Raw genomic sequence first — 19,868 nt, 5'->3', positions numbered from 1 at the left:
AATGATGAAAATTGGTAATGATCAAAATCTAACAGTCTCCAGAACAGAAGTACAGTGCAGTGCACTTGAGTGCAGCGTTGGCACTTGCAGCGTCCAGTGCACCCTTTCTTGCAGCCACAGTGGATCGATTTTGGCACGATTTTGATGCTTCAGGGAGAGTGGTCCAAAGAGGCTGCCACCCAGTTGTCTCCTTTGTCCAGCCCCAGTCAGATGGGTCTGGCATCTCTGGATCCATGACCAATGCCTGGTTCCAACAGTAGGCCTGGTAGCAAGTGTGTTTGATGTGCTGCTGGAGTGCTGCCTGGGTTGGAGGAATGTTCTCTAGAGTTATACACTTCTGTGTGAAGAGCTGTTTCCTGGCATCATTCACTTCCGTGCTCTCACTGGTTCGGTCGTACATCAGCACCACAAATCGCTCCAGCAGTAACATTGAGCCTTCACTGACCTCACTTGGCATGCCTAGGAGTTCATTGAAAGCATCATTCACCTCTGGGAAAGACTTCCAAGTTTCCCAGGCAGTCTTCTTTCCTCTGCCAGCGAATGCAGATACAGTATCACACCCGGTGAACGCGTGAAAGACTGGGAGAGTCAGACACTGTGTTGGATTCAATGTGGCAACCATTTCGTGAACAGCTATGTAACAAAAGCTTGACCCGACACCAAAGGCAACCCACAGCTCATCAGGAGCATCCCCAATTTAGTTGGAAATGACACCTATAATGTTTTTCTACACTATTTGGTTCCAAAATTAAGCGCGTTTGAACATTAGACTCGGTGGACTTGCGGCCATTTTGGATTTGACCTCTCATGGTCCTCAGAGGTCAAATCTGACTTCCCTCCACATCTGAAAATAAACCTTATGGTATGCACTAACTATGTTAGAAATTTCATGCTTTTCTCATAAAATGCACAATTGTTGTTGTTATCCGCTGCACTAGTAGGCCACGAGATATTTGCTTGAGAAGCTGAAATTACGTTCTGCAGCCGATGTGTGGCATTTGTTGCTTGAGCGGCCGTGTGTGACCATAACTCCGTTGTCTCTCTATCCTCGCACTTTTCACTGTGCCAGTACCCGGGTGTGGCCCAGAGCATTGAGAATGATGTTGAAAGTCTCATCATGGTCTTGAGTGTTGGAAACTTGCTACCAGAAGGTGATTTTCCACCCTTCGCTCCCCCATCACTTTTAACCCTTTCATCTTCCTGCAGACCTGCATTTGACCACAGTTTTACATTTTCTTTCCACATTGTTTTTTTTACCCTGCCTTGTGATCCTTTTGTTCTTCCTTTTTATTATTATTACAACCAAGCTTGCTTTTTGCTATAAAGAAACTTGCTATTGCTTAGTTGTTTTCTAATTCTATGAATTATTTTTAAACGATTCTTTTGTTAAGCTTCTCATTTGGTTAAAATATTTGTTAAGTATAGAAACCTTTACAACATAACCAAGACAAGAGAGTTCATAGAACACCTTACCCCATGCAGGCGATTTGGGCACAGTCAGATACATCAAGCAAAGGAGTGAGGTAACGACAATTTTATTTCACAATTAAGTATCTGCCATTCTGCGTGTACAGGCCTGTTTGCAGACAGTGTGGTTGAGGTTCTCGGTCGTGAACTTTCCTGGGAGTGTGATTACGTACGTGAAGCAGAGTGCACGCGACGATTTAAGTGAGTAGTTTGGATACTGAAGATTCTGATAAAGGTTTGGGAGACGAAAGCACTCACTTAATGACTTGATGCACTCTCTCTAACAATTATTGCACACTCCATTCTTCCTCCCTCTATCCCCTCCCCTCACCTTCTTTCTTCTTGCCCATCATTTTATTTTCTTGCTCCGTTTCTGTTTTACTTCTGAGATTTATCTATGATTCTACAAACTCTCCTGGATTTTCACCTTTGAACCCACAAACTCTTTTTGTTGTAGATTTGATTCCAGGTATTCCAAGGCAGCCTGGTGTTAGCTTAGCAGTTAGGGTGCCGGCTTGGGATCCTAGGATCCCAGGTTCGAATCCCGGTCGATCGCTGAATTAACGCCAAGGGGGTTGACTCAGCCGGTCATCCTTCCGAGGTCGGCAAATTGAGTACCAGTTCACTGGTAATTCCCTGTGTGTCGCAAAAGGCGACTAACAGGGTTGGCGGCAGGAAGGGCATCCGGCCATAAAACATTGCTTCAAAAAGGGGACCACGGTGCCCGAAAAAGGCCAACCCCTGCTCTGTGGGGAAAAATGGCCTCTAAAGGTGGTTCATTTGATGCCAAGTAGTTCATTGGTTCTTGCATATGGATTGACGACGTTTTTGTGCGATTTTTTTTTCTCCTCAGACACCTCCTGAGAAATGAACCTGGGTTTCTGGTTCCTGGTGTGGTGGACCAACTGAGTAGCAGCAGAGTATTGACCACTGAGATGGTACCTGGTGTTCCCCTCGACTATGTTGTGGATCTTCCTCAACATGAACGAAATCTGGTCAGTCACACGGGTGTTTGTAATTTGCCAAAAAGGCGAAATTTGTTGTCAATTGTATTCTAGAATTCTTGTAGCTGCCCAGGTTTTGCTTTTGATATCTGATGAAGCCTATCCTTATAAAGTGCAGTATCTTAAGCAGGCACGTTTGGCCTGTTGGGTTTGAGTGGCTTTAGTTGCAGAGTGGTGAAACTTGTTGGTGTAGTTTGAATTCGTTTTACATTGTTGGACATGAGTTAGAGATGCAACTCATTATTGTTTGACGTCTTGGCTGAGAGACGTCAAATACTCCGCCCATGAAATGCGGATTAAAAACGGGCCAATGGCAAATATAGGCACAGGCACCTGTGGCCGTTTCTCAACCAGCCACGGAATGCAAGTCGGCAGCGTTGGACGCGAGTTCACGTCATACATTGGTTTATAGTTGGGTAGCTGTTCAGCCATATTTGGTCTGATGTGTTTTTGACTTCTCACCAATTCCAAATGATAAATTCCCACCTTTGCATGCTCAGGTTTTAAATTGGAGAACGTAATATTAATAAACCTCGTTCCCAATCCTGTATGGACAAGTTTGTGTGACATATTTTCTTGAGTGGGAAACGGGGCTTTTGTTGAGTAGTTGGAATAAAACCTGAATGGGTACTTTGGCTTGTATTTAACTTTTCTTCTGACTTCTACAAGTCCCGTAAATCCTGAATGTGTGCAAACACCTTAACTTCATTGGAGCGCCCCCTGGTGTACCTGGTGTATTAATGTTGTGTTGGGAGGGCAATCAAATGAAAGACAAATGCATTGGAGTCTTCATCAGAAGGAACCCACATAAGCAAAAAGCAAAGATAGTGATCAGGAGGAACCTGGATAGGATTCGGATTTCAGCTGCTACTGCACGACCCGTGAACCTGACAGATAAATGTGTTTGGTAAGAATTCGTTATTCCTTAGAGAGATAAACAAAGGGAGATAAAAGAACAGGAAAAGCAAGAATTGGCACGAATGAAGAGAAATATGAAAAGGTATGAAGAAATTTGAAAGGAACAAAGATTGAAGATGTCGGGAAGACCCCGGATACATAGATTTCAGCAGTTACTCTCAAGGCCCATAGGCAGCAACAGGTACAATGTACCAGACTTGCTGCTGTGACTTGTTGTTGCGGTGACATGAGGGGGTTGGAGGAGGCGGGGGAGGGAGGATATTGGTGACATTTGAAATTCCAAATATAGCCTCAGTGAACATATTAATGTTTATTGTAGCATGTTGGATAAAATCGAGTTGTGCTTGCATCCATACGATTTGTATTTTGTTCTAAATCCGATTCAGAGGTCATGAATTAGTCATGTTGATTGATATAACACTTTGAAGGTGAGCTTGATGTAAAATGCTTTCAAAAAATACATCCATTGTTTCAAGCTAACTTTTCATCAAGCTGGCCCCTTTTGGGCCATTCGCCAAAACAAGTTGCTGGCCAGAGATTTCACCAGCTAGTTTTCTACAGCCAATACAGAGCTTGCTCGCAAATCAAACAGGTGTGCCGTGTAGGGACCGGCACTGGGACTAATGCAGCATGACGCACACCCAAACTATAACGGCACTCGGTAGTGCGCATACATCTGCCAGGCTGAACAGTTTACATTTTGTTTCCCACCGATGGGCCGGATCTGCATCCAGACCTGAAGCAAAATCTGTCAATTCGTCCATATCACACCCCCAACCTGCCCACCAGGTTTCATCGAAATCCGTCCACAACCTTTTGAGATGTCCTGCTCCCAGATAAGCAAACAAACAAACAAACAAGAAAGATGTCTTAGCACGATACTTGTGAATTCCAAATAAAGAACATGCTTTGAGGCTTTGACTGGTGAACCAATTCTGTGACCTGGTATGCAAATTCTGTTCAAAGTCGCAGAATGCCCAGCCTACCGGTTTGTAGAGATTGCACATTATTTGCTGAAAAAAAGTATTGTCTGTGTGTTCCTCGAAAACGATAGGGGCTGAATTTACGAAAGCCTTTTAGCGAGCGTCTTGCTAACACATGCCTAACCCTTAAACGCTGACAAAAACATTGTTGTACACGCACAGTCGCACAGCTAATCGCCCATCTAAATAGCAATTTATGAAGGGCGATAAACAGTCGATTAGCCTGTGTAACACCACACATACAGTATCTCCAACATCCAATTGAAATGATGCACTTGCATAGCAACGCAGTGCCACAAGGAATAGTTGGAGGGGATTCAGCGCATTGTTCGTCATTGTAGGATGATCCAGGTCATCTTGCACTAGATTCAGCAGCCAATGAAATGATTCCTTCAAGAGTTTGTAAAGCTGGACAAATTTGATATTGTCACACTTCTCCAGAGGATTGCATCTATCCTCAAAGATTCTAAATGCACGTCGGTGATCTTCCCCATTCCTATCCTCTTCTGCCTCCTCTTGAAATTATTCCTCCCATCCCTCCCAACCTCTCCATATACTTTCATCCCATCTACTTTCTGAACAATCCTCTCCAAGAAGTTCTGTCACTCAAGCTTTTGGGTCTCACTATCTGCCATGATCTTTCCTGGGAAAACCACATTTCAAATCTGCCCTCCAAAGCCAGTCGCCGACTGGGCATCCTCCGTCGTGCGAAGTCCTTCCTTGGCACACCTGAGATCCTCACCACATACAAGGCTTTCATCCGCAGCTCAATGGAGTACTGCTCTCCCCTCTGGGCTGGTGCTCCTGCCTCACACCCAGGTCGGCTTCACGCTGTTGAAACCAAAGCTTTCAGAATCATTGGAATCTCCCGTGATGAAGCTAACTCCGAGGGCCTTTCACTTACTCACCGCAGGCAGGTTGGTGGTCTTTCTGTCTTCTACCGACTCCTCTCCGGCTTTGCCCCCCCAGCTCTCTCTGGGCTCTGTCCCCCAAATATTCCTACAGGTCGCCCAAGATCTGCCTGCAACCCTCTTATGGTTAAACTGCCAAAATCAAGACTCTGCTCACCTTCACTCCTTCATTCCTCTTTTCTCCAGCTTCTGGAACAAACTCACTCACTCTCTTCAATCCCACTCCACCCTCCAGGTCTTTAAAACAGCTGTTCACCACCACCTCTTATCTTCCCCCATCCAAAACCTTGATCTTTTCCACCCCCGCTAATTTCACCCCAAATCCACTTTTTTAAAATACCGACTTCTTTCCTGGAAGTCCTTGCAGTGTCCTTGTGTTTTATACTTCTCCCACCCCCCACTCCCCTTCCCACGCCTCCTCCTCCCAAGCCCTCTCCATCACAGATCTCCCGATGTCCCTCCTCTCAAATGTTGTGTTTGTGTGCTTCCCCTTCTCTCCCCATCTTGTCTACCGCTACCCTTATTATATGTTTTGTTTGTCTGATTTTTTTCTGTGATAAATGTTAGCTTTCACGAGCCTCGATCCTGTATACAAAAAAAAACAAACTTCAAGCACTCCGCATCCATATTCACCGTCCCATGTAAACTACCAATCGTAAGCCATGCAATGCTTGCTTCAAGGCCTTAAACACACTCCTAATCATGCCCTCGCAAAGTTTATTTGTTATTTAAAAGCTTGTGATGAGGTTTTTTTCGGTATTAGATAATCAATCTTTGGCGATTGGCGACTAAAGGGTGATCGTCTTACGATTAGCGATTCCACATGCATCTAACTCTTGAACGCTTTTTGTAAATTCGACCCTAGCTGTTTGTGTGGTGTGCATCTAAAGAGGTCTAACCGGTCTACGGTGTCCAAAGGGTGAAAAGGTCTAAACTCTAAAGGCTCTAAGTGATTCAAAGGATCTAAAGGGTTCGAAAGATATAATGGGAATTTTCCAATGGTAGTTACGGTGGTCTAATGGGTGGGTGTAAAGGTCTTTAGGATTGTATGGGGTCTAAAGGCTCAAGGGACCTGGGTGTAAGGGGTCGAAAGGGTTTAAGGAGTCTAAAGAGGGTCTAAGCAGTCTAAGCAGTTTAAAATGTGGAAAGGCCTTCAGGGGTCTAATGGGCCGTAAAAGTGTCTAAAGGGTGTATGAAGGATCACAAATGGTCGAAAGGGGGTCTCAAAAAAACCCCACAGACTCGAACCATCATCCGCACTTGACAGACCCAAACCTTCCCCCACACTCCTCCCATTCTGCACCATATAAACACCTCCTCCACCCGCCCCCCGCCCATCTGACGTCTCCACTCTAACCTGACGTATCTCTCAATCCAGGCCACTGCCGATTAAACCGAATATCTGTTTAACAGAATCATTTCTCCCACAGGACATACCTGACTCCTTAGTGTCTCTTCCCAGTTGCTGCCTACACTGAATTGAAAGGCCCGAACCATTCCCCAGCGGCGGAGTTGCTCTTTTCATCAATTACTCGATTTCCTACTGCGCTTGTACTGACTTTACATTTCCCAACCTCCAGGAGTACCTCTGGCTGCGACTTCCCTCGGTCCCACCTCTTGTTCAACTGTGTTATACCATCCTAACAGTGACAACTCAATCCACATCTCTTTCAGATACCATGCACTAACTTTTAACCACTCATCCCAACACTCTCTTCCTCCTATATGACGATTTCAATTGTCACCGTGCAACTTGGCTAGGTGTTAATACCTTTCTCACCAGCTATGGCACTTCAGCAAAGGACCTCTATGACTCCATGGGACTGACTAGATCTGTAACTTTCCAACCTGGATTTCTCCCAATGGCAAATCCTCTCTTCTGGACTTAGTGATGATTAACTTTCCTGCAAATGTCTCCTGCTCTGCAAATGTCTGCTGCTCCAATTCGTTCATCTGATCATACAACAGCAACAACAACAACAGGCATTTTAAGGCCATTTTCCCTGCGAGAGCAGGGGTTAGCCTTGTGGGCCCCATAACAATCTTCTCCATTTTGCCCTATTTTCTGCATCTCCCCTTGTTAACCCCCTTGCCCGCATTTCTTCTTCCACCACATTTAGCCAAGTCTTTCTCCGTCTTCCCCGTCCTCTACTTCCTTCTACAGTCATTTCCATCACTCTTCTCATCCAGTCACTTTCATCCTTCCTCAACACATGACCAAACCATCTCAACCTGTGTCTCTTCACAGCATCAATCACAGGCTCTATTCCCATCATGTTTCGCAATTCATCATTTGTCTTCCTCTCTCTCAACGATACTCCACACATCCACCGAACCATTCGCATTTCCACCCTTTCCAGCCTTCGTTGCTGCTCTACGTTCATTACCCATGTCTCGCTCCCATAAATCATAACACTTCTCACACATGCAGCATACACCTTTCCCTTCAGCTTCAACGACACTCCCCTCCACGTCAGCACGTCACTCAGTTCCCAAAACGTCTTCCATGCACATCTCACTCTAGCAACCGTTGCTGAGTCTGATCCACCTTCTCCATTCAGCATGTCTCCGAGGTAGCAAAATGTTTTCACACCTTCCAGCTTCATGCCGTCTCCAAGATCCAACTCAACATTTCCGCCATCTGCAGCTCCCTCTGTGCACACCTTACACTTGAATGTAGCTGCCACACTGGTTAATGACCCTCTCGAACCACTACATTTTTGATGAACCCACTCAGCGCACATTGTACATTGAATGGAATTCACTCCGACACCCTTCCTGCACACAGCACACGGCCCCTTCCCAGTTCTTTCCTGGCATAAATCCAAACTGCATTTCGTCGATCTGCATCTGATCATGTCCTTGTGAAAGTCAAAATCTCTCTGGCTATTTTCAGAGAGTGGCCCCAATGCCGGGGAGTCTGGAATTTCACTCAAGCAGATTGACAGGGACAGCAAGCAGCCATTTCTCTTCAGGACTAATCTCCCATATCTACTGCCCCGAATGCTAACTCAGCCTGGAAATTCTTACACAGAAACCTGCTCTCTCTCTCTCTCTCATGCGTAAATTCATCCCATCTTGTCTTCCATTACCATTCCCTCCTTCACACCCATGGTACACTGAATCTTATGGTGAGGCAGTTGCTCTGAAACAACTTGCAACCTTGTAGGGCAAATCCAACTAATCTCAGTGCTTTCCAAAATAGTCCGCAACAAGTGTGTATCTACTCAGGAGAGCCAGAAAACAACATCTGTCCAATCTCAAGATTGAACTTTCAAGCTTGTCTCCCTCCTCTAAAACCTGGTGGCACCTTGTTAAGTCTGTCTTTGGTGTATGCTCCCCGACCCCCGTCCATCCCTTCCCTCTCTTGAAATGACACCTCAGCCGACTCCGCTCGTGAGAAGGCTGAATACCTCAATTCTGTGTTAGCTTCGAAATCTTATTTCCCAAACCCCTCACTCTTGGTACCCATCCTTCCCTGTCATACCCAACTGCTCCTGGACCCTGTTTTTTGCACCTGATAAGGTGGAGAAGGGGTTCTTTCAACCCTCGACTCGGACTCCACAACTGCTCACCTCCACTCATTTGATCTTCCTTTTTCCTGTATGTGGAATCAATTTCCACATCCTCTTAAATCTCATTCTTTCCTTCAGGTCTTCAAGACACTTGTTTACCAACATCTCAGATCGTCCCCAATCCAAAGGCATGAGCTTTTCTACCCTCGTTAACCACACCCAAATCCACCTCCTTTCAATTCTCCAGTTTTATCTCCTTAGAGTTTCCTTCTGTATCCATCTTGTCCACCCCATGCGTCCTCTGTGTCTAACTTGTCCACCCCATACATACATGCGTGATTTGCTTCCTGATCTGTTCAATGTACTGGCTCTTCTACAAGCCTCAACTATGTATACAACAAAAAGTACAAGGGGTATAAATGTCTGAAAAGTATGTTCTAATAGACGTACTCGCGGTCCTACTTCCGTTCAAACTCCACGTAATTACGAGACGGTCGACAATGATTCACCGTTTGCTCGTGTTTTTTTGTTTTTATATACAGTGTATGTATATACTGTATCGATATATCAAGTGAATCAGATGGAAATTGAAGATTTGCGACCTTGACCTTTGACCGAGTTAGCTTAAAAACAATAGGCTTCTTTTTTGTGACTACTTCTACCAGATGGTTAAGTTAAGGTGCATGAATATCGGAGTAAAAATGCGACTTGTAGGCGATAGACACACAGACAGACATACAGAAACAAATAGGCCAGGCCTGCCAATATACTTGTGAATCTTCGATTTCACAATGAACAAAGAAATGGAGAAGGTAAAGAACAAAGGTGGAGGGAGAAGCAAAAGAACAAAGGTGGAGGGAGAAGCAAAAGAACAAAGGTGGAGGGAGAAGCAAAAGAACAAAGGTGGAGGGAGAAGGTAAAGAACAAAGGTGCAGGGAGAGGGTGAAGAACAAAGGTGGAGGGAGAAGGTAAAGAACAAAGGTGGAGGGAGAAGGTAAAGAACAAAGGTGGAGGGAGAAGGTAAAGAACAAAGGTGGAGGGAGAAGGTAAAGAACAAAGGTGGAGGGAGAAGGTAAAGAACAAAGGTGGAGGGAGAAGGTAAAGAACAAAGGTGGAGGGAGAAGGGAAAGAACAAAGGTGGAGGGAGAAGGGAAAGAACAAAGGTGGAGGGAGAAGGTAAAGAACAAAGGTGGAGGGAGAAGGTAAAGAACAAAGGTGGAGGGAGAAGGTAAAGAACAAAGGTGGAGGGAGAAGGTAAAGAACAAAGGTGGAGGAGGTAAAGAACAAAGGTGGAGGAGGTAAAGAACAAAGGTGGAGGAGGTAAAGAACAAAGGTGGAGGAGGTAAAGAACAAAGGTGGAGGAGGTAAAGAACAAAGGTGGAGGAGGTAAAGAACAAAGGTGGAGGAGGTAAAGAACAAAGGTGGAGGAGGTAAGAACAAAGGTGGAGGAGGTAAAGAACAAAGGTGGAGGAGGTAAAGAACAAAGGTGGAGGAGGTAAAGAACAAAGGTGGAGGAGGTAAAGAACAAAGGTGGAGGAGGTAAAGAACAAAGGTGGAGGAGGTAAAGAACAAATGTGGAGGAGGAAAAGAACAAATGTGGAGGAGGAAAAGAACAAATGTGGAGGAGGAAAAGAACAAAGGTGGAGGAGGTAAAGAACAAAGGTGGAGGAGGTAAAGAACAAAGGTGGAGGAGGTAAAGAACAAAGGTGGAGGAGGTAAAGAACAAAGGTGGAGGAGGTAAAGAACAAAGGTGGAGGAGGTAAAGAACAAAGGTGGAGGAGGTAAAGAACAAAGGTGGAGGAGGTAAAGAACAAAGGTGGAGGAGGTAAAGAACAAAGGTGGAGGAGGTAAAGAACAGAGGTGGAGGAGGTAAAGAACAGAGGTGGAGGAGGTAAAGAACAAAGGTGGAGGAGGTAAAGAACAAAGGTGGAGGAGGTAAAGAACAAAGGTGGAGGAGGTAAAGAACAAAGGTGGAGGAGGTAAAGAACAAAGGTGGAGGAGGTAAAGAACAAAGGTGGAGGAGGTAAAGAACAAAGGTGGAGGAGGTAAAGAACAAAGGTGGAGGAGGTAAAGAACAAAGGTGGAGGAGGTAAAGAACAAAGGTGGAGGAGGTAAAGAACAAAGGTGGAGGAGGTAAAGAACAAAGGTGGAGGAGGTAAAGAACAAAGGTGGAGGAGGTAAAGAACAAAGGTGGAGGAGGTAAAGAACAAAGGTGGAGGAGGTAAAGAACAAAGGTGGAGGAGGTAAAGAACAAAAGGTGGAGGAGGTAAAGAACAAAGGTGGAGGAGGTAAAGAACAAAGGTGGAGGAGGTAAAGAACAAAGGTGGAGGAGGTAAAGAACAAAGGGGGAGGAGGTAAAGAACAAAGGGGGAGGAGGAAAACAACAAAGGGGGAGGAGGAAAACAACAAAGGGGGAGGAGGAAAACAACAAAGGGGGAGGAGGAAAACAACAAAGGGGGAGGAGGAAAACAACAAAGGGGGAGGAGGAAAACAACAAAGGGGGAGGAGGAAAACAACAAAGGGGGAGGAGGAAAACAACAAAGGGGGAGGAGGAAAACAACAAAGGGGGAGGAGGAAAACAACAAAGGGGGAGGAGGAAAGCAACAAAGGGGGAGGAGGAAAACAACAAAGGTGGAGGAGGAAAACAACAAAGGTGGAGGAGGAAAACAACAAAGGTGGAGGGGGAAAACAACAAAGGGGGAGGAGGAAAACAACAAATGTGGAGGAGGAAAAGAACAAAGGTGGAGGAGGTAAAGAACAAAGGTGGAGGAGGTAAAGAACAAAGGTGGAGGAGGTAAAGAACAAAGGTGGAGGAGGTAAAGAACAAAGGTGGAGGAGGTAAAGAACAAAGGTGGAGGAGGTAAAGAACAAAGGTGGAGGATGTAAAGAACAAAGGTGGAGGAGGTAAAGAACAAAGGTGGAGGAGGTAAAGAACAAAGGTGGAGGATGTAAAGAACAAAGGTGGAGGATGTAAAGAACAAAGGTGGAGGAGGTAAAGAACAAAGGTGGAGGAGGTAAAGAACAAAGGTGGAGGAGGTAAAGAACAAAGGTGGAGGAGGTAAAGAACAAAGGTGGAGGAGGTAAAGAACAAAGGTGGAGGAGGTAAAGAACAAAGGTGGAGGAGGTAAAGAACAAAGGTGGAGGGAGAAGGTAAAGAACAAAGGTGGAGGGCGAAGGTAAAGAACAAAGGTGGAGGGAGAAGGTAAAGAACAAAGGTGGAGGGAGAAGGTAAAGAACAAAGGTGGAGGGAGAAGGTAAAGAACAAAGGTGGAGGGAGAAGGTAAAGAACCAAGGTGGAGGGAGAAGCAAAAGAACAAAGGTGGAGGGAGAAGCAAAAGAACAAAGGTGGAGGGAGAAGGTAAAGAACAAAGGTGCAGGGAGAGGGTGAAGAACAAAGGTGGAGGGAGAAGGTAAAGAACAAAGGTGGAGGGAGAAGGTAAAGAACAAAGGTGGAGGGAGAAGGTAAAGAACAAAGGTGGAGGGAGAAGGTAAAGAACAAAGGTGGAGGGAGAAGGTAAAGAACAAAGGTGGAGGGAGAAGGTAAAGAACAAAGGTGGAGGGAGAAGGTAAAGAACCAAGGTGGAGGGAGAAGGTAAAGAACAAAGGTGGAGGGAGAAGGGAAAGAACAAAGGTGGAGGGAGAAGGTAAAGAACAAAGGTGGAGGGCGAAGGTAAAGAACAAAGGTGGAGGGAGAAGGTAAAGAACAAAGGTGGAGGGAGAAGGTAAAGAACAAAGGTGGAGGGAGAAGGTAAAGAACAAAGGTGGAGGGAGAAGGTAAAGAACAAAGGTGGAGGGAGAAGGTAAAGAACAAAGGTGGAGGAGGAAAAGAACAAATGTGGAGGAGGAAAAGAACAAAGGTGGAGGTGGTAAAGAACAAAGGTGGAGGGGGTAAAGAACAAAGGTGGAGGGAGAAGGGAAAGAACAAAGGTGGAGGGCGAAGGTAAAGAACAAAGGTGGAGGGAGAAGGTAAAGAACAAAGGTGGAGGGAGAAGGTAAAGAACAAAGGTGGAGGGAGAAGGTAAAGAACAAAGGTGGAGGGAGAAGGTAAAGAACAAAGGTGGAGGGAGAAGGTAAAGAACAAAGGTGGAGGGAGAAGGTAAAGAACAAAGGTGGAGGGAGAAGGTAAAGAACAAAGGTGGAGGGAGAAGGTAAAGAACAAAGGTGGAGGGAGAAGGTAAAGAACAAAGGTGGAGGGAGAAGGTAAAGAACAAAGGTGGAGGAGGTAAAGAACAAAGGTGGAGGAGGTAAAGAACAAAGGTGAAGGAGGTAAAGAACAAAGGTGGAGGAGGTAAAGAACAAAGGTGGAGGAGGTAAAGAACAAAAGGTGGAGGAGGTAAAGAACAAAGGTGGAGGAGGTAAAGAACAAAGGTGGAGGAGGTAAAGAACAAAGGGGGAGGAGGTAAACAACAAAGGGGGAGGAGGAAAACAACAAAGGGGGAGGAGGAAAACAACAAAGGGGGAGGAGGAAAACAACAAAGGGGCAGGAGGAAAACAACAAAGGGGGAGGAGGAAAACAACAAAGGGGGAGGAGGAAAACAACAAAGGGGGAGGAGGAAAACAACAAAGGGGGAGGAGGAAAACAACAAAGGGGGAGGAGGAAAACAACAAAGGGGGAGGAGGAAAACAACAAAGGGGGAGGAGGAAAACAACAAAGGGGGAGGAGGAAAACAACAAAGGGGGAGGAGGAAAACAACAAAGGGGGAGGAGGAAAACAACAAAGGGGGAGGAGGAAAACAACAAAGGGGGAGGAGGAAAAGAACAAAGGTGGAGGAGGTAAAGAACAAAGGTGGAGGAGGTAAAGAACAAAGGTGGAGGAGGTAAAGAACAAAGGTGGAGGGAGAAGGTAAAGAACAAAGGTGGAGGGCGAAGGTAAAGAACAAAGGTGGAGGGAGAAGGTAAAGAACAAAGGTGGAGGGAGAAGGTAAAGAACAAAGGTGGAGGGAGAAGGTAAAGAACAAAGGTGGAGGGAGAAGGTAAAGAACAAAGGTGGAGGGAGAAGGTAAAGAACCAAGGTGGAGGGAGAAGCAAAAGAACCAAGGTGGAGGGAGAAGCAAAAGAACAAAGGTGGAGGGAGAAGCAAAAGAACAAAGGTGGAGGGAGAAGCAAAAGAACAAAGGTGGAGGGAGAAGGTAAAGAACAAAGGTGCAGGGAGAGGGTGAAGAACAAAGGTGGAGGGAGAAGGTAAAGAACAAAGGTGGAGGGAGAAGGTAAAGAACAAAGGTGGAGGGAGAAGGTAAAGAACAAAGGTGGAGGGAGAAGGTAAAGAACAAAGGTGGAGGGAGAAGGTAAAGAACAAAGGTGGAGGGAGAAGGTAAAGAACAAAGGTGGAGGGAGAAGGTAAAGAACAAAGGTGGAGGGAGAAGGTAAAGAACAAAGGTGGAGGGAGAAGGGAAAGAACAAAGGTGGAGGGAGAAGGTAAAGAACAAAGGTGGAGGGCGAAGGTAAAGAACAAAGGTGGAGGGCGAAGGTAAAGAACAAAGGTGGAGGGCGAAGGTAAAGAACAAAGGTGGAGGGCGAAGGTAAAGAACAAAGGTGGAGGGAGAAGGTAAAGAACAAAGGTGGAGGGAGAAGGTAAAGAACAAAGGTGGAGGGAGAAGGTAAAGAACAAAGGTGGAGGGAGAAGGTAAAGAACAAAGGTGGAGGAGGTAAAGAACAAATGTGGAGGAGGAAAAGAACAAATGTGGAGGAGGAAAAGAACAAAGGTGGAGGTGGTAAAGAACAAAGGTGGAGGAGGTAAAGAACAAAGGTGGAGGAGGTAAAGAACAAAGGTGGAGGAGGTAAAGAACAAAGGTGGAGGAGGTAAAGAACAAAGGTGGAGGAGGTAAAGAACAAAGGTGGAGGAGGTAAAGAACAAAGGTGGAGGAGGTAAAGAACAAAGGTGGAGGAGGTAAAGAACAAAGGTGGAGGAGGTAAAGAACAAAGGTGGAGGAGGTAAAGAACAAAGGTGGAGGAGGTACAGAACAAAGGTGGAGGAGGTACAGAACAAAGGTGGAGGAGGTAAAGAACAAAGGTGGAGGAGGTAAAGAACAAAGGCGGAGGAGCTAAAGAACAAAGGCGGAGGAGGTAAAGAACAAAGGCGGAGGAGGTAAAGAACAAAGGCGGAGGAGGTAAAGAACAAAGGCGGAGGAGGTAAAGAACAAAGGCGGAGGAGGTAAAGAACAAAGGCGGAGGAGGTAAAGAACAAAGGCGGAGGAGGTAAAGAACAAAGGCGGAGGAGGTAAAGAACAAAGGCGGAGGAGGTAAAGAACAAAGGCGGGGGGAGGTAAAGAACAAAGGCGGGGGAGGTAAAGAACAAAGGCGGGGGAGGTAAAGAACAAAGGCGGGGGAGGTAAAGAACAAAGGCGAGGGAGGTAAAGAACAAAGGCGAGGGAGGTAAAGAACAAAGGCGGGGGAGGTAAAGAACAAAGGCGGAGGAGGTAAAGAAAGGTGGAGGAGGTAAAGAACAACGGTGGAGGAGGTAAAGAACAAAGGTGGAGGAGGTAAAGAACAAAAGGTGGAGGATGTAAAGAACAAAGGTGGAGGAGGTAAAGAACAAAGGTGGAGGGAGAAGGTAAAGAACAAAGGTGGAGGGAGAAGGTAAAGAACAAAGGTGGAGGGAGAAGGTTAAGAACAAAGGTGGAGGGAGAAGGTTAAGAACAAAGGTGGAGGGAGAAGGTAAAGAACAAAGGTGGAGGGAGAAGGTAAAGAACAAAGGTGGAGGGCGAAGGTAAAGAACAAAGGTGGAGGGAGAAGGTAAAGAACAAAGGTGGAGGGAGAAGGTAAAGAACAAAGGTGGAGGGAGAAGGTAAAGAACAAAGGTGGAGGGAGAAGGTAAAGAACAAAGGTGGAGGGAGAAGGTAAAGAACAAAGGTGGAGGGAGAAGGTAATGAACAAAGGTGGAGGGAGAAGGTAAAGAACAAAGGTGGAGGGAGAAGGTAAAGAACAAAGGTGGAGGGAGAAGGTAAAGAACAAAGGTGGAGGGAGAAGCAAAAGAACAAAGGTGGAGGGAGAAGCAAAAGAACAAAGGTGGAGGGAGAAGCAAAAGAACAAAGGTGGAGGGAGAAGGTAAAGAACAAAGGTGCAGGGAGAGGGTGAAGAACAAAGGTGGAGGGAGAAGGTAAAGAACAAAGGTGGAGGGAGAAGGTAAAGAACAAAGGTGGAGGGAGAAGGTAAAGAACAAAGGTGGAGGGAGAAGGTAAAGAACAAAGGTGGAGGGAGAAGGTAAAGAACAAAGGTGGAGGGAGAAGGTAAAGAACAAAGGTGGAGGGAGAAGGTAAAGAACAAAGGTGGAGGAGGTAAAGAACAAAGGTGGAGGAGGTAAAGAACAAAGGTGGAGGAGGTAAAGAACAAAGGTGGAGGAGGTAAAGAACAAAGGTGGAGGAGGTAAAGAACAAAGGTGGAGGAGGTAAAGAACAAAGGTGGAGGAGGTAAAGAACAAAGGTGGAGGAGGTAAAGAACAAAGGTGGAGGAGGTAAGAACAAAGGTGGAGGAGGTAAAGAACAAAGGTGGAGGAGGTAAAGAACAAAGGTGGAGGAGGTAAAGAACAAAGGTGGAGGAGGTAAAGAACAAAGGTGGAGGAGGTAAAGAACAAAGGTGGAGGAGGTAAAGAACAAATGTGGAGGAGGAAAAGAACAAATGTGGAGGAGGAAAAGAACAAATGTGGAGGAGGAAAAGAACAAAGGTGGAGGAGGTAAAGAACAAAGGTGGAGGAGGTAAAGAACAAAGGTGGAGGAGGTAAAGAACAAAGGTGGAGGAGGTAAAGAACAAAGGTGGAGGAGGTAAAGAACAAAGGTGGAGGAGGTAAAGAACAAAGGTGGAGGAGGTAAAGAACAAAGGTGGAGGAGGTAAAGAACAAAGGTGGAGGAGGTAAAGAACAAAGGTGGAGGAGGTAAAGAACAAAGGTGGAGGAGGTAAAGAACAAAGGTGGAGGAGGTAAAGAACAAAGTTGGAGGAGGTAAAGAACAAAGGTGGAGGAGGTAAAGAACAAAGGTGGAGGAGGTAAAGAACAAAGGTGGAGGAGGTAAAGAACAAAGGTGGAGGAGGTAAAGAACAAAGGTGGAGGAGGTAAAGAACAAAGGTGGAGGAGGTAAAGAACAAAGGTGGAGGAGGTAAAGAACAAAGGTGGAGGAGGTAAAGAACAAAGGTGGAGGAGGTAAAGAACAAAGGTGGAGGAGGTAAAGAACAAAGGTGGAGGAGGTAAAGAACAAAGGTGGAGGAGGTAAAGAACAAAGGTGGAGGAGGTAAAGAACAAAGGTGGAGGAGGTAAAGAACAAAGGTGGAGGAGGTAAAGAACAAAGGTGGAGGAGGTAAAGAACAAAGGTGGAGGAGGTAAAGAACAAAAGGTGGAGGAGGTAAAGAACAAAGGTGGAGGAGGTAAAGAACAAAGGTGGAGGAGGTAAAGAACAAAGGTGGAGGAGGTAAAGAACAAAGGGGGAGGAGGTAAAGAACAAAGGGGGAGGAGGAAAACAACAAAGGGGGAGGAGGAAAACAACAAAGGGGGAGGAGGAAAACAACAAAGGGGGAGGAGGAAAACAACAAAGGGGGAGGAGGAAAACAACAAAGGGGGAGGAGGAAAACAACAAAGGAGGAGGAGGAAAACAACAAAGGGGGAGGAGGAAAACAACAAAGGGGGAGGAGGAAAACAACAAAGGGGGAGGAGGAAAACAACAAAGGGGGAGGAGGAAAACAACAAAGGGGGAGGAGGAAAACAACAAAGGGGGAGGAGGAAAACAACAAAGGGGGAGGAGGAAAACAACAAAGGGGGAGGAGGAAAACAACAAAGGGGGAGGAGGAAAACAACAAAGGGGGAGGAGGAAAACAACAAAGGGGGAGGAGGAAAACAACAAAGGGGGAGGAGGAAAGCAACAAAGGGGGAGGAGGAAAGCAACAAAGGTGGAGGAGGAAAACAACAAAGGTGGAGGAGGAAAACAACAAAGGTGGAGGGGGGAAACAACAAAGGGGGAGGAGGAAAACAACAAAGGTGGAGGAGGAAAAGAACAAAGGTGGAGGAGGTAAAGAACAAAGGTGGAGGAGGTAAAGAACAAAGGTGGAGGAGGTAAAGAACAAAGGTGGAGGAGGTAAAGAACAAAGGTGGAGGAGGTAAAGAACAAAGGTGGAGGAGGTAAAGAACAAAGGTGGAGGAGGTAAAGAACAAAGGTGGAGGAGGTAAAGAACAAAGGTGGAGGAGGTAAAGAACAAAGGTGGAGGAGGTAAAGAACAAAGGTGGAGGAGGTAAAGAACAAAGGTGGAGGAGGTAAAGAACAAAGGTGGAGGAGGTAAAGAACAAAGGTGGAGGATGTAAAGAACAAAGGTGGAGGAGGTAAAGAACAAAGGTGGAGGAGGTAAAGAACAAAGGTGGAGGATGTAAAGAACAAAGGTGGAGGATGTAAAGAACAAAGGTGGAGGAGGTAAAGAACAAAGGTGGAGGAGGTAAAGAACAAAGGTGGAGGAGGTAAAGAACAAAGGTGGAGGAGGTAAAGAACAAAGGTGGAGGAGGTAAAGAACAAAGGTGGAGGAGGTAAAGAACAAAGGTGGAGGAGGTAAAGAACAAAGGTGGAGGGAGAAGGTAAAGAACAAAGGTGGAGGGCGAAGGTAAAGAACAAAGGTGGAGGGAGAAGGTAAAGAACAAAGGTGGAGGGAGAAGGTAAAGAACAAAGGTGGAGGGAGAAGGTAAAGAACAAAGGTGGAGGGAGAAGGTAAAGAACAAAGGTGGAGGGAGAAGGTAAAGAACCAAGGTGGAGGGAGAAGCAAAAGAACAAAGGTGGAGGGAGAAGCAAAAGAACAAAGGTGGAGGGAGAAGGTAAAGAACAAAGGTGCAGGGAGAGGGTGAAGAACAAAGGTGGAGGGAGAAGGTAAAGAACAAAGGTGGAGGGAGAAGGTAAAGAACAAAGGTGGAGGGAGAAGGTAAAGAACAAAGGTGGAGGGAGAAGGTAAAGAACAAAGGTGGAGGGAGAAGGTAAAGAACAAAGGTGGAGGGAGAAGGTAAAGAACAAAGGTGGAGGGAGAAGGTAAAGAACCAAGGTGGAGGGAGAAGGTAAAGAACAAAGGTGGAGGGAGAAGGGAAAGAACAAAGGTGGAGGGAGAAGGTAAAGAACAAAGGTGGAGGGCGAAGGTAAAGAACAAAGGTGGAGGGAGAAGGTAAAGAACAAAGGTGGAGGGAGAAGGTAAAGAACAAAGGTGGAGGGAGAAGGTAAAGAACAAAGGTGGAGGGAGAAGGTAAAGAACAAAGGTGGAGGGAGAAGGTAAAGAACAAAGGTGGAGGAGGAAAAGAACAAATGTGGAGGAGGAAAAGAACAAAGGTGGAGGTGGTAAAGAACAAAGGTGGAGGTGGTAAAGAACAAAGGTGGAGGGAGAAGGGAAAGAACAAAGGTGGAGGGAGAAGGGAAAGAACAAAGGTGGAGGGAGAAGGTAAAGAACAAAGGTGGAGGGAGAAGGTAAAGAACAAAGGTGGAGGGAGAAGGTAAAGAACAAAGGTGGAGGGAGAAGGTAAAGAACAAAGGTGGAGGGAGAAGGTAAAGAACAAAGGTGGAGGGAGAAGGTAAAGAACAAAGGTGGAGGGAGAAGGTAAAGAACAAAGGTGGAGGGAGAAGGTAAAGAACAAAGGTGGAGGGAGAAGGTAAAGAACAAAGGTGGAGGGAGAAGGTAAAGAACAAAGGTGGAGGGAGAAGGTAAAGAACAAAGGTGGAGGGAGAAGGTAAAGAACAAAGGTGGAGGGAGAAGGTAAAGAACAAAGGTGGAGGGAGAAGGTAAAGAACAAAGGTGGAGGGAGAAGGTAAAGAACCAAGGTGGAGGGAGAAGGTAAAGAACAAAGGTGGAGGGAGAAGGGAAAGAACAAAGGTGGAGGGAGAAGGTAAAGAACAAAGGTGGAGGGCGAAGGTAAAGAACAAAGGTGGAGGGAGAAGGTAAAGAACAAAGGTGGAGGGAGAAGGTAAAGAACAAAGGTGGAGGGAGAAGGTAAAGAACAAAGGTGGAGGGAGAAGGTAAAGAACAAAGGTGGAGGGAGAAGGTAAAGAACAAAGGTGGAGGAGGAAAAGAACAAATGTGGAGGAGGAAAAGAACAAAGGTGGAGGTGGTAAAGAACAAAGGTGGAGG

The 19,868-nt window shown here is 46.0% G+C and overlaps 1 protein-coding gene across 6 annotated transcripts in view; it reads left to right on the top strand.

The window, feature by feature from the left end:
* Nucleotides 1-19,868, top strand: part of LOC137437475 (atypical kinase COQ8B, mitochondrial) — a 112,853-nt gene that overhangs the window by 80,335 nt on the left and 12,650 nt on the right. For all 6 annotated transcript variants that reach the window (XM_078766897.1, XM_068131834.2, XM_078766898.1 and 3 more), the window contains 3 exons: nt 1,070-1,151; nt 1,575-1,668; nt 2,321-2,462. In XM_078766897.1, the coding sequence (XP_078623023.1) occupies nt 1,070-1,151; nt 1,575-1,668; nt 2,321-2,462 (318 nt within the window). The remainder of the gene's footprint in view (nt 1-1,069; nt 1,152-1,574; nt 1,669-2,320; nt 2,463-19,868) is intronic.

The sequence above is a fragment of the Myxine glutinosa genome, chromosome 12 (genome assembly GCF_964187855.1).
Source record: "Myxine glutinosa chromosome 12, kmMyxGlut1.1, whole genome shotgun sequence".
Taxonomy (NCBI): Eukaryota; Metazoa; Chordata; class Myxini; order Myxiniformes; family Myxinidae; genus Myxine; species Myxine glutinosa.
Note: the sequence above shows the minus strand (reverse complement) of the source record. Positions and strands in the feature narration are given on the sequence as shown.